Source organism: Trachypithecus francoisi, unplaced genomic scaffold (assembly GCF_009764315.1).
Source record: "Trachypithecus francoisi isolate TF-2019V2 unplaced genomic scaffold, Tfra_2.0 Contig01558, whole genome shotgun sequence".
In the NCBI taxonomy this organism is placed as follows: domain Eukaryota; kingdom Metazoa; phylum Chordata; class Mammalia; order Primates; family Cercopithecidae; genus Trachypithecus; species Trachypithecus francoisi.
In genome coordinates this window covers 461,611-487,362 of record NW_022681440.1, presented here as the reverse complement: position 1 = coordinate 487,362, position 25,752 = coordinate 461,611, and the positions used below count along the sequence as shown (strand labels likewise).

General features: G+C 41.9%; 1 protein-coding gene across 2 annotated transcripts in view; it reads left to right on the top strand.

The window, feature by feature from the left end:
- The window catches only part of MCPH1 (microcephalin 1), a 246,982-nt gene that overhangs the window by 72,540 nt on the left and 148,690 nt on the right, over positions 1-25,752 (top strand). For both annotated transcript variants that reach the window (XM_033177581.1, XM_033177588.1), the window contains exons 10-12: positions 704-741; positions 3,757-3,919; positions 24,714-24,791. In XM_033177581.1, the coding sequence (XP_033033472.1) occupies positions 704-741; positions 3,757-3,919; positions 24,714-24,791 (279 nt within the window). The remainder of the gene's footprint in view (positions 1-703; positions 742-3,756; positions 3,920-24,713; positions 24,792-25,752) is intronic.

Sequence of the window (25,752 nt, the reverse complement as noted above, 5' to 3'; positions counted from 1 at the left end):
ATAGAGTGAACATTTGGCTGAATGTACTACCAAATTGTTAAACAATAGTCATTTCTAGCTGGTGGAATTACAGGAAATTTGTATTTCTGATTATATATTTCTATAGCGTTTACATTATGCAATTCAGTGTGCATTTCTTAGATAAGCAAAAAAAATTAAACATTTTATTTAAATTTTTTTTTCAATTCCAGTTAATAGCAGATGTCAACACAAGAAATAAGTTCCATTATCCATGCTTCTGTGTGTGGGGGATTTGCTTGACAGGTGCAACAGAAGCACAAGCATTACTGTGCACATGTGTCTGAAATGAGAATGAGGTTGCCTAGAAGTCTTGAGAAAAGTGGCTGATGAGTCTACAAAAATGCCCCTTCTTGCCCTTTCTCACATTGAAGTGTGTAAAAACGTTGACACACTTGGAGGTCTGCTGACTAACTGGTGGAACAGATTACTGGGGGAAATATTTTTTTTTGCTCTTGTACCTCGTGCCTGAATTATTTTGGATTGCTTTTGGGATAGTATCTGAGTTTCTATCAGTTGGGCTGTTTTTTCCAGGAATATAAAGTTTTTTTTCTTTGATATATGCTTAAATATTTATTTTTAAGTGATGTAACTTTTCAAAAAACTTATTAAAGTTTATTTCTGTGGGAAAAATATTTTTTATGTTTTTGACTGTTTTTTGTTCCTTCTTGTTTGAAATCTCTAGCCAACAAGAACATTAGTCATGACAAGCATGCCATCTGAGTAAGTACTTGTTCTGATTTCTGTTCAATGTAAAATGTTAACCTTTTCTCTCATATACTGTAATTCTGGGTGCCTTTAGGCAATTTATCAATCTGTTCCTGTATCACTTTTACTTTATAAAAGTAATATCTGAGTTAGAAGGTCACTGAAAATTAAACATGTACCAAATGTGAGCGATTTAGCCTCGAAAACTCTGAGGTTGTTTAGGCAGCATTAAGAGGTGTGTGCTCATTTTGATGTTCTTTTGCTTGCTTGATACCAAATAGCTTCATGAATGTTCAAGAAGTGGAACATCGTTGACCAAAACATTTCCCTTAAAAGTCTTAAAGCAATACTGCAGCAGAAAGCTTTCCACAGCAGTATGAAAGTTGCTGTCTGTGCATTTTGTGGAAGGGTTAATAGCTTGTTGGCATGCTCTTATCATCTCCCTTAAACATTTAACACAACAAAGAACATCCAACAAAAATACAGTCCTATATTCTTTGCAACAGATTTTTGAATTCCTGTTTAAAGGGGAAAACCATGTTTTTGATATCAATCATAGGTTTTAAGGTTTTAAGACATCCATCAAAGCATTGGAACATTTCAGTGAAAAATATGCTGCAGAGAGGGGCACGTTTAGAACATTTTCAGTAGTGGGATCCTTTTCCTGCCTGTGGCTTAAAAATAAAAGGATTGATCATCAAATACCATACATTACATAGTGAAAAAGGGGGTCACTCAAAATTTTTGTAAATATATTATGAAATATATTGAACATTCTAAATAGTCTAATACAGAAGTGAATATTGAATATATGTGTAATATTTTTTAAAGTCTTTGTATTTTTCCAAAAAAAAAAAAATACTAGTTAACTAGTTCTTTTCTCATTCAATATTTAAAAATAAAACTTTTCATTTAGACCATTTTCATGTATTACTCTTTTTTTCTCCACATAGACTTCTTGTGATAGTTAAGAACAAGACCTGGACATTCTGACTTTATGTGGATTAGCTGTGCCTTGCAGAGACACTCGTTACTTATTGGCACATCCAGCAAGTAGCTGCCAGCCTCAGGATGGAGTTCTAGGGAGTGTCTGGTTTAGAGGATTTTTTTGTTTTTGTTTTCTTTTATCAGTTTTGCGTTTATTTTTTTCCAAATTTAATTATTTTTCTTGACTCAAGCACAGATTCTTGGGTTGAAGTGGTGATGAGGCCCAGATCTTGACTCACACATCTTTTCTACCCTAAGGATCTCTAAGAATTTAAAAGCATTATATAATTCAGCCCTTTCATTTTACAGATAAAGAAACAGGTCTTGAAATGGACATACCTAAGATCACTAGAGATAAAACTAAGAAGGCTGGGTGCATTGGTTTACGCCTATAATCCCAGGGGCATGATTTGAGGGGCCCAGGTGGGCATGTTGCTTGAGACTAGGAGTTCAAGACCAGCCTGGGTAACAGCAAAACCTTGTGTCTACAAAAAAATGCAGAAGTTAGCCAGACTTGGTGGTGAGTTGCCTATAGTCGCAACTACTTGGGAGGATAAAGCAGGAGGATCACTGGAGCCCAGGAGATCAACAGTGCAGTGAGCCATGATTGTGGCACTGCACTCCAGCCTGGGCAACAGAGCAAGACCCTGTCTCAAAACAATAAAATAAAACTAAGGAACACCATCATTTGGAAGGAAGAGTGTTAGTTTGTATAAGCATAGACAATAACGTCTTCCTCTTTGTAATATAATTTTTGGAGAGGAGAGATGTTTATTATTATTATTATTATTTTTTGAGACGGAGTCTCGCTCTGTCGCCCAGGCTAGAGTGCAGTGGCGCAATCTCGGCTCACTGCAAGCTTCGCTTCCCGGGTTCCCGCCATTCTCCTGCCTCAGCCTCCCGAGTAGCTGGAACTACATGTGCCCACCACCACGCCTGGCTAATTTTTTTGTATTTTTAGTAGAGACGGAGTTTCACTGTGTTATTGTGTATATCACAGTGTGGCTTAGAAAGCCCTTCATTGGAGATTTTTTAAATTTTCTGGGAGAGAGAGAAAACCAATGTCAGAACTAAAGGCATAGAAAGGTTATTATAAAAAGGAGGAAAGAACTGAGGGTTGTTTGGTAAGGAAGTTGGATGGAAAGAATTTTTTTTTTAAAGGATACTTTAAGTATTAAGGGAATGATAGAGCAGGAGAGAAGCGGTAATGGTCATGAGCTTTGTGACAAATAGGTCCCAGATTTAATCTGATGATTTAATAAAAAGGGTCATTTTTCCCCTTTTAGTAGAAAAACTGTGTGTTGATACTCAATAAATGTTACGTTTTCAAAATAAAATAAGTGAGGATCTTGGTTCTGTGCATGCACAGACAGATTCAAATTGGCCTGATAAACAAATTGTTGCCCCGGTGAGAAGAGTGTTGGTCTGATGTCAGGGGCCTGGTTTCCTTTTTTTTTTTTTTTTTTTGAGGTGGAGTCTCGCCCTGTCACCCAGGCTGGAGTGCAGTGACATGATTACGGCTCACTGCAACCTCCACCTCCCGGGTTCAAGTGATTCTTCTGCCTCAGCCTCCTGAGTAGTTAGAACCACAGGTGTGTGCCACCATGCCTGGTTAGTTTTTGTAGCTTTTAGTAGAGACGGGGTTTCACCATGTTGGCTAGGCTGATCTTGAACTCCTGACCTCGTGGTCCACCCATCTCGGCCTCCCAAAGTGCCAGGATTATAGACGAGAGCCACCGCGCCCAGCCAGGGGCCTGGTTTCTGATGCTGGCTCTGTCCCTACCCGGCCCAGCCACTGTGGGAAGCCATTGACAACTTGTGGACTTGTCTTCTCAGCCATTAAAATACAATTGAGATCTGAAGTTTATTTCCCCAGGTTCCAAACCATTGATTGTAAGTCAGTTAAGACATAAGCACCATAACCAAAATCAGTTTAAAATGTTGGCTTTCTAGTTTTATTATTACTAATATTGAGTGTAACTGCCTTGATGTTCATGTGCAAGAAACTCATTCATTTTGTTCATTTTCCCCCCGATTTGACAGAAAGCAGAATGTCGTCATCCAGGTTGTGGATAAATTGAAAGGCTTTTCAATTGCACCAGACGTCTGTGAGACCACAACTCACGTGCTTTCCGGGAAGCCACTTCGCACCCTGAATGTGCTGCTGGGAATCGCGCGTGGCTGCTGGGTTCTCTCTTATGATTGGGTAAGCCCTGTGTGTGAACTGCATATTTTAAAACAAGGCATTTTGATAGAGTGGGTCACCCTGAGGTGCTGACATCAGCACTCAGGCCGGCGTGTACCCTTGTGGATCTGCACACTTTACTGTGAGCTGGGAACACCCGTCTTTCCTCCTGTTGGTCTCCTTTGGGCTGCTGCCCTTCAACCAGTGCCAAGTCCTGGGGCAGCAGGAGGACGGGGAGGGTAGAGAGCAGGAAGTGAGTAGCCTCTAAGATAAATCAGAGGCAAGATTAGAAAGACGCTGAAAGAAACGCAGAATGCACGTTCTCACAGTCAAAGAGCTTTCCTCTATGTGTGACCAAGAAATACTACGACCTGTGGTGGTGGTGGTTTGCAGAGCCAAAATAGTTCAGCGATTGTTTGTACAGATGGATTTACTTAGGATGAAGTATGTTCTTTCAATCCCATTTGGATAGGTTTTATCCTATGTATATCTATCTGTAACATTATTTGCCCTTATTTCTATACATTAAAGATAGTTTTAAAAAATACATAATTATTTTCATTATTCATAACAATTGAAATGATCTGTTATTAGTTCTATTTTTACTTTGATCCTCAACCTAAGGTTGCTCCAAAGCATTGCTTTCTGATGACAGTAGCATCATCTGTTACTTGTGTTACCATTTTGCATCTGTGGGATCCGTCTTTCCTCCTCCTCTCCCAAGAATGTATTCTATTCATACTCATACTGTGTTCATTTAAACCAGTAGAATTATAACATGCAAAAGCTACACATGTATTTTCAAGAATGGCCGTGGTCTTTTTTCCATACTGTGACAGAGTTTAAAGAGATTAGTGCTTCTAATTGTGAAGTGGAAACGCTGAAATTCCGAAAGTAAGCACTACTGATTTGCATTGGTGGCAATTGGGGATCACCTTACCTAATTATATACTAGTACTGCTTTATGTTTATTTGGATGAAAGACAGTAGTCCCCCCCTCATCCAGGGTTTTGCTTTCTGTGGTTTCAGATACCATAGCCCAAAAATATTAAATGGGAAATTCCAGAAAAGAACAATTTATCAGTCTTTAAATGCATGCTTTTCTGAGTAGCATGAAGAAATCTCAGGTCATCCTGCTCCATTCTCCCTGGGATGTGAATCATCCTTCATTCCAGCCTGTCCATGGAGTAGGTGCTGCTTCCCCTTGCTTAGTAGCCTCTTGGTTATCAGATAGAATCTCGTGGTTTTGCAGTGTTTGTCTTCAAGGAGCCCTTATTTGACCTAATAATGTTCCCCAAGCACAAGAATATTGATGCTACCAACTTTGATATGCCAAAGAGGTGCTCCAAGGTGCTTTCTTTAAGTGAAAAGGTGAACGTTGTCCACTTAATAAAGAAAGAAAAATGGTATGCTGACGTAGCTAAGATCTATGGGAAAAAATGACTCTTTGACCTGTGAAATTGTGAAGAAAGAAAAAAAATCATACATAGTATACGTAGGGCTCAGAACTATCCACAGTTTTAGGCATCCCCCAGGGGGCCATGAACTGTACCCCCTTTGGATAGGGTGGACTACTGTCTATTTAATAACTCTAGCATCAGTGAATGAGTTCTGTGTTTTCTTTCTCTCCAATTCAAATTGTCTCTGTATCTTCATCTGACTACTCCCCTTTCCTCAGGTTTTGGAGGAAAAAATGTTATTTCTAAAGATATGCATCTGTACAGGATTCTTTACCCAACTTATTCTTTTGGGACTTTGAGCAGTCCATAGAGGTCAGACGTTGAGAATGTACTGCCTTTGCTGTCGACATGGATAGAGACCTGCTCCCTGGTTGTCTGCATGTCTCTGCTCAGTGTCCTGCCAGTACTCCCCAACTAATCATACACAGAAACAGAACTGGGTGAAATTTTAGGTTATTGTATCTCTTCTGGGATTACTTGATATGAGAAAGGTGGGCATTAAAACACATTATTTAATAAACTTCTGATCTTTAGTCTAGACTCCTTGCCTGGAGGGAAGAACCTGGGGCACTCAGACACATAAGTGAATGAATGAGGTACAAGGCAATCAGACAAGAAAAGGTAATAAAAGGCATATGGGTTAGAAAGGAAGAAATAAAGCTATCTCTATTTATAAACCACACAATTTTGTATGTAGATAGTCACAAGCAATCTACAAAACAGCAATTAGAGCTGACAACTGACTTGAGCAAGTCATCCAGATGCAAGAATTCCATTGAAACTTCAGTATAAAGCTAATAAGTGTAGGATCTGTATGCTGAAAACTACAAAATGCTGATTTTAAAGATCAAAGAACTGAGTATATTAAAAGACATACAATGTTCATGGAGTGGAAGACATAGTACAGTGAACATGTCACTCCTCCCCAAAATGATCTATAGATTTGACACATTCCATTCAAAATCTCAGCAGAATCTTTCAAGATACAGACAAGCTGGTTCTAAAATTTCTGTGGAGACGTTAAGGAGCCAGAATAGCCAAAACAATTTAGTAAGAAAATAACAAGGAGGAGGACTGGCACTACCTGGTTTTGGGGCATCCCTTCAAGCTGTGGTCCTCAAGGCAGTGTGGTATTGGTAGACACACAGGACAGATAGAGAATCCAGAAATAGACCCCAAAAATATATCCCATGGGTTTTGACAAAGTCATGAAGGCAATTCAGTGGAGAAATTCAGTCTTTTCAACAAGTGGTGTTGGAGCAGTTGGACATACACAAGCAAGAAAAGGAACCTTCCCAACATTTTGGGTGGATCACCTGAGGTCAGGAATTGCAGACCAGCCTGGTCAACATGGTGAAAACCCGTCTCTACCAAAAATAAAAAAAACAGCTGGGCGTGGTGGCACCTGCCTGTAATCCCAGCTACTCAGGAGGCTGAGGCACAAGAATCACTTGAACCGGTGAGGTGGAGGTTGCAATGAGCCAATACTATGCCACTGCACTTCAGCCTGAGTGACAGAGAGACACCCTGTCTCAAAAAAGAAAAGAAAAGGAAAGGAAAGAAGAGAGGAGAGGATAGAAAGAAGGAAGGGAGAACCTCATTCTGTACCTTACATGGGCCAAAAAAATTACATCCAATGGATCATAGACTAAATGTAAAGGTATAAAACTTCTATAAGTAAACAAACAAGAAAAATGATCTTGGTATAGGCAAAGAGTTCTTAGATACACCAAAAGCATGATCAATGACAGAAAACATTGATAAATTAGATTTCATCAAAATTGAAAGCTTTACTCTGTGAAAGATATTATGGAGAGATCAGAAGAAAACATTTGCAAATCTTATATCTGACAAAAGATTTATGTCCGGAATATGTAAAGAACTGTCAATACTGAACAATAAGAAAACAAACAGCCCAAACAAAAACTGGCAAATAAAAGACTTGTATAGACATTTTACTGAGGACACACAGATGGCAAATAAGCATCTAAAAAGATTCTCATCATTATTGCTCACTTCAGAAATATGGTGAGATCCACTACATATCCATTAAAATGGCTAAAATAAAAAATAACAGTCCCACTCTAGCAAGGAGCCAGCGCAGCTGGAACGGCTGCTAGTGCGAGTGGGAAGTGGTCCAGCCAGTCTGAGAAACAGTTTGGCAGTTTCACAGAAAGCTAAATGTCCACTCAGCAGTCCCACTCCCAGATATTTGCCTCGGAGAAATGAAAGCTTGTGTTCACACAGAGTCTGTACGTGAATGTTTGTGGCAGCTTTACTTATCATCAAGTGGACCTGGAAACAGTACAGCTGTCCCTCCAGTGGGTGAATGGATCAACCAGCTGGACCATCCATGCTGTGGAGTGTAACTCAGGAATCGGAAGGAATGGTGATAGGTGCAGCAGCTTGCATGACTCTCGGGGGCATCACGCCAAGTGGAATAGCTGATCTCAGAAGGCCACGTACTGTATAAGGCCATTTCTTTGTCATTCTAGACAAGGCCATACTGTAGGGAAGGAGAACAGATGAGTGGTTGCCACACGTTAAGGTGGGAGTAGCATCTGCCTCTGCAGAGCAATAGCAGCTGTCACATCTTTGGGGCACTGGAATTGTGCTGTGTCGTTAGTGGCAATGGTTACAGAATCTATGCATGTATTAAAACACAGAGAACTGTACACACATATGCACACACGAGTAAATTTTATTATTTGTAAATTTAAATTAAAAAGTACATCTAGGCCAGGTACAGTGGCTCACGCCTGTATTCCCAGCACTTTGGGAGGCCGAAGTGGGTGGATCACGAGGTCCAGCAGTTCAAGACCAGCCTGGCCAAGATGGTGAAACTCTGTCTCTACTAAAAATACAAAAGTTAACCGGGCACGGTGGCAGCCACCTGTAATCCCAGCTACTCGGGAGGCTGAGGCAGGAGAATCGCTTGAACTCAGAGGGAGCTCGCAGTGAGCCAAGATCACACCACTGCACTCCAGCCTGGGCGACAGAGTGAGACTCTGTCTCAAAAAAAAAAAGAAAAAAAAAAGTATATCTTACATATCTACTGTGCTTCCCAAATGGAGATATTTGGGCACTGGTAGGACCAGGCTAGTGTCCTGGTTTCAGAACTAGGTTTCCTCTCCTTCTGTGTGCTGAAGTTTACAGGCTCCCGTACTTTCAACTGCTCCCTCTGTCCCTATACTTCTATTAGCACTGAAGCTTCATCCCAGCTCTTCTATCTTAAAAAAAAAGAAAATAATTTAAAACCTCAACTTTCCCTAAATTGCTCTTTGCCCTCTGTGCTACCTTTTTTCCCCTTGTTCATGGCAAAAGGTCACAAATGTGTGTCTGTATTGCCCTTGCCTTATTGATGATGTTGCTATTTGTGAATAGTATCAACTCTTGGGAGATTGCGAAGGCCTAGATGGCCTATGACTTCAGGTGTAATATCTGTTTGTGTGATTACAAGGTAACCATGAGGGCTGTCAGGTATAATATATCACACATATATAAATCACACAAACAGATATTTATATTGTATTGATGTTCATAGGTTGCTCCTGACTTGTACCCTCAGAAACTTTAGAAACAAGCTGAGTCACTTTCTCTGTTCATCTCAGTCTTCAAGAAGACAAAGATGACTGCTGCTTTTTGCATGGCCCTCTCCTTTAACTTTTAACTAAATTCAATAGTATAAACATAAGAAATTTGAGAGAGGATAGTTGCCACCACCATTTACAAAGCCATTCTACATAATGTTTAAAGCTTAGCACCCAATTTAATATTTATCTATGTCTTGTATATAACTTCAGATATAAACTTCACCGTTCCAATTTCTTTTAGGGTCAAGATTTGAAGTATCTATATCATATATTATATACACTGACTTTGTGTACAAGGAATCTCTCTCTCTCTCTGGCACTCTCGCTCTCTCTCGTCCTCCTCCTTCTAACCCTGTCTCCAATGCAATTGGGGGATTCTTAAAATATTCTCTTTGGCTAGCAGTATAAACTTGCCTCCAAGAAAAACATTACTGAGCATGTTTTTATTTCAGGGTTTGTGTGGTATTCTCTGGAAATTTCTTGTAAAGGAGAGTTGTAGCAGTGCTTCAGAATTAGATGGTTGTATGTGGCCCAGCTAGTCATATCAGAAACTGTGACGATTTTATAACAAAATTCAGTTTGAATTTTGACTTAATGTTTTTGAGAAGTTTATTGGCAATTTTTCCATGTTTACAGTAGTTCACACCTCCAGTGTTAGCTCTACTGTTTTCAGGAAAGAGAATAATTTATGTTTTTCCTCCTTCGTGACCGAATTGTCTGGCAGATACATGGAAATAGAAAACCATGCCAGGAGTTGCCGAGCTTCCTATTTATGGGAGACAGGAAGTAACACAACAGAAAAATAAAGAAATTAATTTGACCAAAGTGTCCCTTTAGATTCGCATTGTTTTGTTATGTGTTGTTCAAGCGTAGTACAATTTGAACCTTTAAATACTCTTTATCCCACTCTCACTTAATTTGGTGTTTCCTGCATTTTCCTGTGACTTATCCACAATTCTACTTTCCCTCGAAGCCCTTTTGTGGATGCTAAAATACAAGCGGAGTGTCCTATGATCCAGTCTTCCCCTTTTCCAGCTACCACTCCGTGTCACTCTGTCCAGCGCAGTGAGGAATAACTCAGCCTGTATTCAGATTTTAAGATTTTGGTCCTGAGCAGCTTGTGAAAAGGATCTGATAATAGAGATTTAAAGCTAATTCACTTATAAATACAAGTGTAGGGCTTAAAAGCTAAATCAGCTTTATAACAAAATGTCAAGGCCACTAACTATCAACAAATAATCTAGTGTTTTCTTTATCAAAAATGATGTCATCGTGACTATTTTCTTGAGATAATGTGATCCACATTGAACTTAGTAAGCCGTGAGTCAGGTGAGACATGGTTTTATCAGTGGTGAGCATAGAATCAATGAACTGTTAGAAGGACACAAGCAGTTCACTCAGTTCATGCCTCTCATTTTACATTAAAGAAATGCTGAGCCGCTCTCCTAAAATTATAACTCATGGTAGAACCAGAAGTGGAATCCCAGCTTTTCACTGGTGTTAGTTCATCACCCTGCATTCCCAAGTCTATTCAAAAGGGATCATCTTGAAAAACCATTCTTTTTTTAACCTTAAGATGGCAGATTAACTTCATAACTCATGTTAGGAATAATTTTCAGCCACGTTGTACTTGGTGTGTCACACTGACGCTGAGTTTCTGAGGGTTCCCTTCAGTTCTCTCTAGCAGACATTTATTGCTCGCACTTGCAAGCTAACTAGGATCTCAGGCCTGGGTCTCTGAACTTTCACAATTTGATTTCAAAGTCTTTTTCATCCTGCTACAGATTATACCTTGGTAAAGGACTTTATACTTCACAGAGTATTTTCCCATGCACTGTCTCACTGGATTCTGACAGATCATTTTTGCAGCCAAGAAGGATACTGCAAATAAACAGTGAGTTTAGTGATGGAGACTCTGGGCAAAAATAGTTTGTCTGACTTGAATGTGGATCTTAGAAACACATCTCTGTCACGGCATTGGTTTAAGGCAGTGACTATGAACAGCTATTTCCGGGACACCTAATTTGTACATTTTCCTTATTAAAATAATGGATTCTGGTTTTGCCCAGGCATAGACACAGAATTTGTCTGCTCCTTTCACTTGAGGTGGTTCCTGAACAGTGCTGGAGCTCGTTCTTTGCAGAGGCTCCTGCAGGCTGTGTCAGCATGGCCACTGGCCACTGGGAGCATGGGGAGCAGGCGCTGTGGTCTAGGTCCTGCAGGCTGTGTCAGCATGGCCACTGGCCACTGGGAGCATGGGGAGCAGGCGTTGTGGTCTGGGTCCTGCAGGCTGTGTCAGCATGGCCACTGGCCACTGGGAGCATGGGGAGCAGGCGCTGCGGTCTAGGTCCTGCAGGCTGTGTCAGCATGGCCACTGGGAGCATGGGGAGCAGGCGCTGTGGTCTAGGTCCTGCAGGCTGTGTCAGCATGGCCACTGGGAGCATGGGGAGCAGGCGCTGTGGTCTAGGTCCTGCAGGCTGTGTCAGCATGGCCACTGGCCACTGGGAGCATGGGGAGCAGGCGCTGCGGTCTAGGTCCTGCAGGCTGTGTCAGCATGGCCACTGGGAGCATGGGGAGCAGGCGCTGTGGTCTAGGTCCTGCAGGCTGTGTCAGCATGGCCACTGGCCACTGGGAGCATGGGGAGCAGGCGCTGTGGTCTAGGTCCTGCAGGCTGTGTCAGCATGGCCACTGGGAGCATGGGGAGCAGGCGCTGTGGTCTAGGTCCTGCAGGCTGTGTCAGCATGGCCACTGGGAGCATGGGGAGCAGGCGCTGCGGTCTGGGTCCTGCAGACTGTGTCAGCATGGCCACTGGGAACATGGGGAGCAGGCGCTGTGGTCTGGGTCCTGCAGGCTGTGTCAGCATGGCCACTGGGAGCATGGGGAGCAGGCGCTGTGGTCTGGGTCCTGCAGGCTGTGTCAGCATGGCCACTGGGAGCATGGGGAGCAGGCGCTGTGGTCTGGGTCCTGCAGGCTGTGTCAGCATGGCCACTGGCCACTGGGAGCACGGGGAGCAGGCGTTGTGGTCTAGGTCCTGCAGGCTGTGTCAGCATGGCCACTGGCCACTGGGAGCACGGGGAGCAGGCGCTGTGGTCTAGGTCCTGCAGGCTGTGTCAGCATGGCCACTGGCCACTGGGAGCATGGGGAGCAGGCGCTGTGGTCTAGGTCCTGCAGGCTGTGTCAGCATGGCCACTGGCCACTGGGAGCATGGGGAGCAGCGCTGTGGTCTAGGTCCTGCAGGCTGTGTCAGCATGGCCACTGGGAGCACGGGGAGCAGGCGCTGTGGTCTGGGTCCTGCAGGCTGTGTCAGCATGGCCACTGGGAGCACGGAGAGCAGGCGCTGTGGTCTAGGTCCTGCAGGCTGTGTCAGCATGGCCACTGGCCACTGGGAGCACGGGGAGCAGGCGCTGTGGTCTAGGTCCTGCAGGCTGTGTCAGCATGGCCACTGGGAGCATGGGGAGCAGGCGCTGTGGTCTAGGTCCTGCAGGCTGTGTCAGCATGGCCACTGGCCACTGGGAGCATGGGGAGCAGGCGCTGTGGTCTAGGTCCTGCAGGCTGTGTCAGCATGGCCACTGGGAGCATGGGGAGCAGGCGCTGTGGTCTAGGTCCTGCAGGCTGTGTCAGCATGGCCACTGGGAGCATGGGGAGCAGGCGCTGCGGTCTGGGTCCTGCAGACTGTGTCAGCATGGCCACTGGGAACATGGGGAGCAGGCGCTGTGGTCTGGGTCCTGCAGGCTGTGTCAGCATGGCCACTGGGAGCATGGGGAGCAGGCGCTGTGGTCTGGGTCCTGCAGGCTGTGTCAGCATGGCCACTGGGAGCATGGGGAGCAGGCGCTGTGGTCTGGGTCCTGCAGGCTGTGTCAGCATGGCCACTGGCCACTGGGAGCACGGGGAGCAGGCGTTGTGGTCTAGGTCCTGCAGGCTGTGTCAGCATGGCCACTGGCCACTGGGAGCACGGGGAGCAGGCGCTGTGGTCTAGGTCCTGCAGGCTGTGTCAGCATGGCCACTGGCCACTGGGAGCATGGGGAGCAGGCGCTGTGGTCTAGGTCCTGCAGGCTGTGTCAGCATGGCCACTGGCCACTGGGAGCACCGGGAGCAGGCGCTGTGGTCTAGGTCCTGCAGGCTGTGTCAGCATGGCCACTGGGAGCACGGGGAGCAGGCGCTGTGGTCTGGGTCCTGCAGGCTGTGTCAGCATGGCCACTGGGAGCACGGAGAGCAGGCGCTGTGGTCTAGGTCCTGCAGGCTGTGTCAGCATGGCCACTGGGAGCACGGGGAGCAGGCGCTGTGGTCTAGGTCCTGCAGGCTGTGTCAGCATGGCCACTGGGAGCACGGAGAGCAGGCGCTGTGGTCTAGGTCCTGCAGGCTGTGTCAGCATGGCCACTGGGAGCACGGGGAGCAGGCGCTGTGGTCTAGGTCCTGCAGGCTGTGTCAGCATGGCCACTGGCCACTGGGAGCATGGGGAGCAGGCGCTGTGGTCTAGGTCCTGCAGGCTGTGTCAGCATGGCCACTGGGAGCATGGGGAGCAGGCGCTGTGGTCTGGATCCTCCATCGCCCTGTCTGTTGCTCCTGGCAAGACCCTAAGGTGCGCATTTCCCACCAGGACCATAATCTCCTGATTGAGGACAGATACCAAAAAGTGATTCATCTGGAAAATTGAGGGCTTTGGTGCTGCCCTCCAGAAGGACATTTGAAAAGATGTGGACAAGCCTGTGAGTGCTAAGAATGACGAATGTTGGAGTTTGAAAGAGTCAAAGTGATTTTTTTAGTGGGAGAAGACTGTGGAGTCACCCTGAGATGCAACCACAGACATGATTAGGAATAAAGTTTGATCACCGTTTTCAAATTTTTACATTAATATTTTTTCTTTAATTTTCTAAAGGTGCTAGATGGAATCTACTTAATGCACCTGGCACAGAAAAGCCAGTGCATGGGTCCTAAGGCTGCACCTTTGCAAGAAAGAGAAGTACCTGAGGCACCAGGAGTGAGGAGGACAGGTGTCCGAGAAGGCTGTAGGGCCCCAGTATGGCTGTGTAGATCAAAGCGAGGGAGGCAGAAGCCATCAGACTATTTTAACTACAGAGTGGCTCTGGCCTCTCAGCAAAGAATGGATTGCAGGGAGGTAAGAATAGGGTGAGCAGCAGGAGGCAGCTAGGATCATTGAGGTGAGAAATGACTGCAGCTGTGTCTAGAGGAGGGGTTGATAGGTGGGGAGGAGAGAGCAGGTCGGCGTGCTTCCTAGGAAGATCTAGTGGAATCTGTAATGTGAGGTGTGTGGGAATGGAGAAGTCAAGAAGACTCCCACCTAAATTTTTTCCTGGGGCAACTAACTATAGATAATGGTGCCATTTGCTGAGTTAGGGAATTCTAGGGGGAGAAAATTGTGTGCAGGGTTTGGGGTACAATAAAAGGTTGATGTAGGCATATTGAGTCTGAGATTCCTACTAGACATTCAAATAGAGATATCACATATCAGATTATATATATGTACATGTGTTCAGAGGAGAGGTTATTCACTCCAGCCATGGTAACTGGAAGGGAGTGTAGAATGAAGAAAACAGTGAGTTTAGGTCTGAGCTCTGGGCTGTGCCGCCATGCAGAAGTCAGGGAGAAGGGGGAGGCAAGGGGACCCAGGAACAGCTAGCTAGCAACCTGGGGGAGACACCAGGGAATGTGGCGTCAGTCAGAAGGGGGACTGTTTTAGGAAGGAAGGATGCTCAGCTGTGCTGAGTGCTGCTGGAAGGTGAATAGAGGAGACAGAAGCTACTGTTCAATTTCATCAGGTGGATGTTGTCAGAGACCTTGAAAAAAGCAGGTTGAATCCAATGACTAAGAGTTGAAGAGTCAATGGTACATACAGCAGTGGAAGCACTAGGTTATGTGTAATGGTGCCATTTGCTGAGTTAGGGATTATTATCAGACGTATTGCTCATACGTTATTCCTAGACGTACTGCTGCTGCTACATCAGAGAGATTGGTTGGCAGCAAATGGGACACTATGAAGTGTGACTCGAGCCCTCTAGTATTGCCAACGGCAACACAGATCTTCGTCCTGGTGCTTGGCAATGTGGTTGCATTATGGTGAGTTGAGTGTGGCCTTGGGAAGCATTTGAATCTGTTGGCTGAGTTATCAGGGAAAAAAAATTTAAGAAGTAAACTAAGATTATGTATATTAATGAAAAAGTTGCTGTATTTGGCAAATCCTTTAAATGGATAAGGCTAACAAGTCGAGAGGGTACTTGTTGCCAGTCATCCTTTTCCAAATCATAGCCTTCAGGGATCACACTGTTTGTCTTTACTTTTCTATTAACTTGGATCAACTGTGAAGTAACACAGGTCTTCACTGTAGACCTCAGTGCCCTGCCTTTGCTTTATGACTGAGACCTCTAGGGCCTCAACTTGGTCCATGCTGAACTGCAGCACAAATTCCAAGCTTTGGCCATAGCTAAAGGTGCACTTTAACCTTTGCAGTGTTCTGCCAGGCATCTGAATTTTCACTTTTGTTTCTGACGTCTCAATCAAGCAGTTCTCGCTGTAAGTATTAAATAATAGCACAGAATATCTTAACTTCAGGTCTTCATTGGAAAATGCAACCATGGTTTGATTTTATCTGTAACTTCAAAAACTGCCTTCAGCTGTCCATCATTTAGATATCATTTAGATGTCCCTCAGGGACTTTGGGGACATTGTTAACCATCTATTCTTTCAAGGCTTCTTAACTCTATCCCCAAGTTAAAATAGATTTCCAAGGAACATCATACTTCTGTTACAGTCTCTGTGTGAGGACCCTCTGTGAATTTGGTTTTAGGCACAATGTTAGCTTTTGAAGAGAGCTGATGTAAGAAATACTGGATTTTAGAAAACTGTTGTACTTTTTTTAAAGCTATAATTGACAACATTGTACATTTTGCTACCTGATACTTCTGATGTATGATCCACCTAATGCATTTCTCCTAAAATTCATTTCCAATGAATTGAATAGGAATTCCCAATGAAATGAATTTCATAGGAAAATTTAGTACAGAAAATTTGTTAGACTGTCGTTAACCAGAGAATGAGAATTATGTAATGCAGTTTTCTCAGCTAAAGTAACAGCTTGCCATAGGTTCATAATAGCTCTATTTTTTAGTTCTTTTTAATTTAAAAATTTTAAATTAAATATTTTATATTAAATCATTAAATAAATTAATATTAATAATTAATTAATATAAAATTATTGATGATATTTCATTATCCAATTATTTATTGGCTTAAGTAATTGATTAGTTGATAATGATTATTGTTAAATTATTGTACTCTTGGGTAATACAGAGACTGCATACTTAGCTTTGCCGTGTAAATACCATTGTCTGCTTCCTGGTTAGTGGCTCCAGGGAGGCTATGGCGGAGTCAAGTGCTTTTGTCCTTAGCATGGCCCCACTCTTCTTCTGTAGGCTGCCCACGATTTTTTGCTATGCCACGTATGTGTTGGTCTGTTCTCACAGCGCCGTAAAGAAATACTCGAGCCTGAGTAATTTATGGAGAAAAGAGGTTTCATTGGCTCACGCTTCTGCAGGCTGTACATGAAGCATAGTGGCTTCCGGGGGAGGCCTCAGGAAAGTTTCAATCATGGCAGAAAGCAAAGCCGGGAAGCGGCGCCATCCTCCATGGGCTGAGCAGCAGGAAAGGGCGTGGTGGTTCTACATACGTTTAAACAACCAGATCTCTTGAGAACTCGTTCACTATGCAGTGTCAAGGTGGGATGGGGCTGAACCATTCCTGAGAACTCTGCCCCCAGGATTCAGTCACCTCCCACCGGGCCCCACCTTCAACACTGGTGATTACAATTCAACCTGCGATTTGGGTGGGGACACAAATTCAAACTCTGTCAACACACACCACATCCCCACTTACTCTGTCACCCAGGCTGGAGGGCAGTGGTGTGATCTCGGCTCACTGCCTCACTGCAACCTCCGCCTCCTGGGTTCTAGTGATTCTCCTGCCTCAGCCTCCTGAGTAGCTGGGTATAGCTGGGATTACAGGTGCACGCCGCCATGCCTGGCTAATTTTTTTGTATTTTAGTAAAGACGGGGTTTCACCATGTTGCCCAGACTGGAATCGAACTCCTGAGCTCAGGCAATCCCCCCGCCTCTTCCTTGTGAGCCACCACGCCTGGCCCTGTGATTTCTTTTGACTTTAGTTTTGCTGGGTAACAACAAAATAAGAAAGAATATACACTCATACTATTTTTCACCATCTTTTTTCTTTTTATGTAATTCTAATATTCTGTGTATACAGTTTATTGTAGTAGATCATTTATTTCAAGTGTTAAATTGTAAACAGTAGTTTTGACAGTATTTTAGAGACAGCCGTACTCTCCCTGGCACAAGGAAGAATGTTTTAAAAATGCAAGTGTCCTCTTTAGTGGACACTGGTTAGTTATCAATTGCCAGTCCTTCGAGGGCAGAGAATGTGCCTGTGTGCTTACATAGCCCCAGGACCTAGGATTGGACATGGAACTCAGTCCTTACTTATTGAATGAATAAATGAGTAGATGGATGACCTGTTTTTTTTTTTTAATCTCAGAATTTCTTCTCACCCCAATGAGTTAAAAATATTACATAAAAATTATGCATCAGCCTAAATTGCAAATTACCCATGTAGTTAATGTGTTTCTTGTTAAAATTCATTAATATAAGATGACCTGATGTTCATTTAAGAAAAACAACTTTGTAATTCAAACTCGCGGAAAGATTAACAAAAAATAGTGATCACTCTTAGTAGCCATAATATTTGGTTTATTGTCTGTGTTGGTAATAATTTCTGCTGTGTTTTCATACAGTGAAGTGATGTTTCTGCTATTTATTTTAGTTACATTGGAATTTGTTATATTTATTTCTTTGTTTTCCTTTTGATAAGAGAAGTACGCACTTAGTTATTTATAAAGATGTTTGGACTTCACATGTGAGTACAGTGGTGACATGCTGGGTCACCCTGGCCATTGCTTAGCTGTATTTATAAAGTGGATATTACTGAGCAGTTAAGTCTTAACATCTGAGAATCACCCATTTTCATTTGTGGAAACTGGAAAGGATTAGGTAGAGTGCAAGCAGAATAAATTGAACTTAAATGTCTGTGTTCAATTGAGTTGAGCTTTTTCGTAAGAATATTCAAGCCTAGGTCAACATGCAGTTTGTTTTCCCTCTCACCACCTGGAATTCAGTCTCTTGTCAGTCAATGTCTTTTAAAAGGGAAACGCGTTCTTAAACGCATACTTTTAGTACTTTATTACTTATCTTCCCTTTCTTGGTTAAATAGGCTGTGTTAGATATTTAGCTTCCTGCCCCTTTCTTTATGAGACAGCCAGAGCAGTGCTTTTGAAACCTTACTAACATGTGGATCACCTGGGGGATCTTACTGAAGTACACATCCTAGTTCAGTGGTCTGGGTCTACTCAGGCTTGAGGTGAGGTCCATGCTGCTGGTCCTGTGACCCAGCATTGGGTCCCCAGGATGCAAAATACGACAGTGCTTGGAAATGGTGAAAAAAAAAAAAGAAAAAAGAAAAAACTTTTTTTGAGATGGAGTCTCACTCTGTTGCCCAGACTGGAGTGCAGTGGCACGATCTTGGCTCACTGCAACCTCTGTCTCCTGGGTTCAAGCAATTCTTGTGCCTCAGCCTGTTGAGTAGCTGGGATTACAGGTGCATGCCACCACACCTGGCTAATTTTTGTTTTTTGTAGAGACAGGGTTTCACCATGTTGGCCGGGCTGGTCTCAAATTCCTGACCTCAAGTGATCCACCCATCTTGGCCTCCCAAAGTACTAGGATTAGAGGCGTGAGCCACTGCACCAGGCCAGAAATGGTGAATTTTGAATTTGAATTCAGCTCTTCTTCAATTCATAGCCCACCTTCGTTCTAGCATCTACTTCCAAAGATAGCCTAGAGAATATTTTTTATCTTCTATAGCTGTGAACCTTGATATGGGCATTCTCTGACTGCTCCGTGTTTTGAAAAGATTAATGGATAAGGCAGTGGATTTTACTGCTAACCCTGCTACACTGTAGCTGTGTAACCTTGGGTAAGGCAGTTTCTTTTTTTTTTTTTTTTTTTTTTTTTTTGAGATGGAGTCTCGCTCTGTCGCCCAGGCTGTAGTGCAGTGGTGCGATCTCAGCTTACTGCAAGCTCCACTTCCCAGGTTCATGCCATTCTCCTGCCTCAGCCTCCCGAGTAGCTGGGACTACAGGCACCCACCACCGCGTCTGGCTAATTTTTTGTAGTTTTTAGTAGAGACAGGGTTTCACCGTGGTCTGGATCTCCTGACCTCGTGATCCACCCACCTTGGCCTCCCAAAGTGCTGGGATTACAGGCATGAGCCACCGCGCCCGGCCAAGGCGGTTTCTTTATCTGTAAAAGAATGGAAAGATTACCTAAATAAAGTACTCAGTATCCACAATAAATATTAAATACTGTTATTATTCAACAAGCATTTTTGACACCGATCACTAGCCTTCATTAAAAGCGTAACTTGGATGAACCTTGAATCACACTGAGTGAAAAGAGCCAGACACAAAAGGCACATGTTGTGTAATTCCTTTCATACAATATATCCAGAATAGGTAAAGCCATAGAATAGAAAACAAGGTAGAAGTTACCAGGGATGGAGGGGAGAGAGGGATGTGGAGTGATTACTTAACAGGTACAGGATGTTTTTCTGGGGTGATGAAAGCGTTTTGAAACTAGAAAGAGGTGCTGGTTGCACAGCATCATGATACAAAATGCCACTGAGTTGCATACTTTAAAATGGTTAATTGTATATTATGCCAATTTCACCTCACTTAAAAAAGTCGTCATATGTGGGAAATTGCTTTGTTAAGGCACGACTACAACTACTAAATAGGTTTGTATTTTTAAAAGAACTTTATGGAATTATAGGAAGCATTTCTTGATGCTATGAGATGTGTTGGAAATACAGAAGAATAGCTTATTTTGGAACAGATATTATTGCCTTGAAATTTTGCCAGTTCAAGCTGGTCTCTTCAGAAGACTAGACCTTCTTTATTTTCTGACTTGAAAATGCTTGAGACATAAGTACCCTATTATTTTGTTGTTAAAAATTGTACCATTGACATCCCCAATTTTTTCTCCTGAAGTTCAGTATAACCTAGAAATAACTTCATTGCTATACTATTTCATTGACTACATGGGTACTTTTGTAGTTAATAATGATACATAACGTCTTCATGTGGCAGAAACATTAACCTGCCCCTTGTCATAAATCTGTAAAAAGATAGACATTGGTTTAAACCCAGTTGTTGAATTCTGTGCTTTTAACCAGTATATTACACTGTCTAGTTGGGGAAGAATCACAAATATTCTTCTTCTTTCTTTAGAAAAATCCAAAACAGCATACAAACTAGCAAACTCTCATAAATGTTGTTTGAGAAAACCAATTACCCTAACAACTAAGACAAAGGATCTATAAAATCTGATGAGAAAAATCTTTGTAATTTGATTTTTATAATTTTGTTAGCTTAAATTAGTAACAAATTAATAATTATTACTTTTGTTACTCTTATAATAAATAATGTAAATAATTTTAAAAATCTTATAATAAATAACCTTCCGTAAACACCTACAACCACACTTTTTACCACAGTCGGTGGAGTGAGAGGTGGATGGAGGAGACAGTGGCAGAAACACCCCAATCACTTTCAATGATTAAAGTAAAGATATGTCTAACTTTACTCCTAAAGTATCATCCAGTAAAGTGGAATGTAAAACATACTTTTGAACTGTTTGAAATCAGCTACATTCCTATGGCTTACGTCTGTGGGACAAGTTTCTAACTATCAGATTTGATTTTTAATTAATCAAGTGGCATTTTATACCAGCAGTCCCCAACCTTTTTGGCACCACGGACCAGTTTTGTAAAAGACAATTTTTCCAGGGACTGAGGGATTGGGAGGGTGAGGGAGGAATGGTTTCGGAATGATTCAAGCACATTACACTTTTTGTGCATTTTATTTCTATTATTATTACATTGTAATATATAATGAAATAAGTATACAACTCACCGTAATGTAAAATCAGTGGGAGCCCTGAACTTGTTTTCTGCAATTAGACGGTCCCATTGGGAGGTGACGAGAGACAGTGACAGATCATCAGGCTTTAGATTCTCATAAGGAGCATGCGACCTAGATCCCTCGCGTGCACAGTTCACAACAGGGCTCACGCTCCTATGAGAATCTAATGCCACTGCTGATCTGACAGGAGGTGGAGCTCAGATCAGGAGGTGGAGCTCAGATCAGGAGGTGGAGCTCAGATCAGGAGGTGGAGCTCAGATCAGCAATGGGAAGTAGCTGTAAATACAGATGAAGCTTCCTTCACTGGCTCACCCGCCACTCACCTCCTGCTGTGTGGCCTGGTTCCTAATAGGCCACAAACTGGTACCAGGACCCCTGTTTTACACAACGTGGAGTCTTTTGTATGCAAAAGAATATTGTTGACTTTTGCCACACGGAAGCCCCCCTCGCCCCCCTCCCCCCGCCTTTTTCCTTTCCAGTTACATTCCCACAGGTATTCTTAGTACCACAACTGCAGTTGAATTTCACAGTATGGTGGGTGGTAAGCTCTGGTGGGCGGTATGCTTGGATAAGGCTGGCTATTTAGAAATGTGGAATAAATTTACTGTTATGATTAACAGTAATGTTGCCTATCAAAAATTGTGAATGTTAATAAATGTTTTCAACACAATCATTAATGCTTTCCAGTGAGTTAAACCAGCTTCATGTTATAGTTGTATTTTTCATACCAGTAGGGAGTCATTATTAAATGGGGTCATGTTTTCAAGCCCAACTTAAAATCCCTCTTACAGATTGCCTTCCCCCCACCCCAAGTTTTCTCTCATCACTTAGACATTGAAATAGTTGCTTGTTGTTTTCCCTCTTTAAATTTTTTTTGAGAAGTCAAAAATTGAATACCTTGTTCAGTGTTTTTGCTTATGAAATACTTTGTGAATAAATTTTGGTTTTGGCTGAAGAAAATTTCTTAGGCAGTTAAGAAAATACTAATAAGCTAATGAATGAATAAAAATTAATTCGATTGATCCTAATTGGAGATGTAACATTTACCGATACTTAGCAGTAATCCTTTTGATCACTCAGAAATTTGTAATTCTTTGAGAAATAAGAAGTTGACAGGGCTGTGTGCAGTGGCTCATGCCTGTAATCCCAACACACTGAGAGGCCGACGCAGGGCTGACCAATACTGTGAAACCCCATCTCTACTTAAAAAAAAAGAAAAAAATTAACCAGGCGTGGTGATGTGTGCCTGTAGTCTCAGCTACACAGGAGGCTGAGGCAGGAGAATTGCTTGAACCTGGAAGACGGAGGCTACAGTGAGCCAAGATTGCGCCACTGTACTCCAGCCTGGGGGACAGAGGAAGACTCTGTCTCAAAAGAAAAGAAAAAGAAATAGGAAGTTGAAAAGAGCTTAGGGAAGCACTGCAGCCACTGGCCAGCACCAGTACTCCATCATAATATATGCTTTTCACTTATAAGGAACTGTAATTTAAACTGTGGACTTTGGGTGATAATGATGTGTCAACATGGGATGACTGGGTACAACACATGTAGCACTCCAGTGGGAGACATTGAAATGCATGTGTCGGGGCAGGAGGTGTATGGGAGCTCTCTGTACTTTCCTCTTAACTTTGCTATGAAGCTAAAGTGGCTTCGAAAATATAAATACAGAAAAAAGCTTGTGCTTTCTATAGATTAATTTGAACATAGACACATTAACATAATAGATACATTGATGTGAACATAGGTACATTACGTTGAACACTTTAGGTTTTTATGATATCCTATACCACAGTAAACTGAAGAAGTCTGCCTCACAAAGTTGTTCAAAGAACTCTAATGCTCTCACTGCTCCTTCCCTGCCTTGAACAGGAGGGTCTTATCCAGTGCTGTAAGGTGGGAAATAAAGTGTGCATACATATCAGACAGGAAGAAATAAAGCAGTTTCTATTCACAGATGTAGTTACTAGTTACATTCATCAGCAAGGTTTGGGTTTTATGAATGATAATATTACAATGTAAAAAACACTATTTTCATTATGTAATGTGTTACCTACAAGATGCTGAATTCCTGATGCAGCAGATGCTGAATTCACTCTGCCCTTCTTATGAGAAATATGTTGGGCCAACCTTTTGTTTTTAAGTTTGCGTACAGCCTTACCTGTGCTCTTTCAAAGTAGATTTTTGCTATTTTGAACACTCTACTAAGGTAAAGATGTGTTTGGCCGATGAAACTACTGGAGCAAAATGTTTACACTGTATTTCTGATTTGATGATTTTAATACAACTGAATCAGTGTTTTCTCCTGTCTCTATACAATATTAATTCCTGGGATGCCTATGTAAATTAATTAATTTACTGACCAGAACTCTACTTTAGCCTCTTATGGTTTTATTTTCTTAACATTTAGAAAGGGCTAAATTCAGAGGACATAAATTTTCTCCATGAGGTTGTTTAAATTCGGTTGACATTTTAATGTGGATTATATTTGAACTTGAATGCCACACGCATTTTTAAGGCTGGTTCCTGGCTTCTGTCACTGGTACATTGTATTTCTCACTGTACTATACTTCTATGTTGCCTCTTGTCTGAAATGAACCTGATTTTTACCTTTTCTGGGTTAATTTTATGAGTTGTGGGGAGCCTCACATATTGTTGTTATATCTCCTTAAATAACATGCATTGAGGCTGAGATTGGCAGATCAATTGAGGCCAGAAGTTCAAGACCAGCTTGGCCAACATGGGGAAACCTGATCTCTACTACAAATACAAAACAAATTAGCCAGGTGTGGTGCTGGGTGCCTGTAGTCCCAGCTACTCGAGAGGCTGAGGCAGGAGAATCGCTTGAACCTGGGAGGTGGAGGTTGCAGTGATCCGAGATTGCACCACTGCACTACAGCCTAGATGACAGAGTGAGAGTCTGTCTCAAAAAACAAACAAACAAACAAACAGGAATTATATAATCCAGCTTTATTATTTTAGCTCTAAACTTCTGCTTTATAGAGACAGATTTTCAGGGATTTGGGTCCTGGAGTAGAGACAGCTGCAGAACCTCAGATATTACTGAATTAAAAAGGAAAAGATTGTACTGATCATTTAAAAGTGTGGGGATTCAAATACTAAGAGTATAATGATGATGATAATGATGATGATGAAAGCTTGTTTATGGGACATTTTACTCTTCCAAAGTCTGGGAAGGAATTTCAGATGTATTCCGGGGGACTTCTGAAAATATTAGACAATGTTGGAAACCAAGTCGCAAGCCAAAGGATTGCTTTGGAATTTAGGCTTGTGATCCATCTTCTGTTAATTCACTGTTTTAATTAATAAAAGTCTGGAATATTTATAGAGGACTGTTTATAAAACTTCACAAATTAGAAACTTGGAATTAAAAAATATATATATAATATTTCATTGTGTAAAAACAGGATGATATTTAAATATTCGGCCTCATGAGAATAATGACTCAGATTTCTTGTTTTGAGACTTTTTCTTAACCAAGTTTTTATTAATATTCATAACATTTATGCAACATGAAGATTTTGAAGGGACTTTGTTGTTTGAGAACACATCTATTTCAGATCTGCGGAGTGTATCGCTGCTGAATTTTTTGTTTTGTTTTTGCTGTGTCTTCACAGTGACTCTTGGTTTATTGCCTGCTAAGCCTAATAAATGTATAATAAATCTGCTTATTGTATCACTTGCAGGTGCTATGGTCTTTAGAATCGGGTCACTGGATTTCTGAGGAGCCATTCGAACTGTCTAATCACTTCCCTGCAGCTCCTGTAAGTCAAATATTGTTTTATGATGGTAAATGCAATTTGGTGTTCTCAAGAAATTATTATAAACGTAAGGGTAGAATTAAGTTTTTATCAAGTCAAGCACAATTATGCCCATAATTAAAAAGACATTCACAGAACTTAACATCTTTTATCAATTTATTTGTGAGAACAAATGTGAGAACGTGAGACCATCCTGCCAAAAGTAGTCAGGAATGCAGTCCAAAGAAAATTTAATGATTAAAGTCCTCAGAATTGAGAAAAACAAAATTGAAAAAAGACTGAATTCTTGGGCAAGTAGTCTTATACCTTGTTTAATGTTTTTACTGTTAATAGAGGCAGAACTGATAGGTATAAAAATTATGGCTTGCTGGTGCTGTGATAGCAGTCTTTATATTTTTATGACTTTCCTAAATTTCACTTCAACTTTCAAATGCTTCATGAAAAAGTTCTGGGTTCTAATTTTTTTAAGATGAAGTAATAATTAAGTGGGTAATTTAAGGTTTGGTTGGATACAGAATTGTGCGGAAGTTGCCTTTCATGTTCAAAAATGTTAACTTGTTTGTGACAGTTTATTCATTCGAAAGATTAATATCTGAAAGATAAATGGTGATTTTTATCTGCCACCCGTATTGTTATTTAGCTGTTTGAGTAGGCCGTATGGCTAAAACATAAAAAGGAGTTCAACTGTGCTCCCTGATCACTGTAGTTATCTAGGTTATTGGGTTGTTTGTTTTCATTTTTAAGATTACTGTTTGATTTCCTTTCAGCTTTATAAATGTTTTCTTAAGGAGAGAAAAGTTCCTCTCAGCAAAACTGTTTGTTTGAAATACTGTGTAAGGAACTGAAGTGTAAAGTAAAAACACAAATTCCCCCCTTCTCGGTCATAAGAGATTATATATGATGCCCGATGACATAATGAGATTTGTCCTTGAGTTTTGTTTCACCTGCCTACATGGAAAATTGA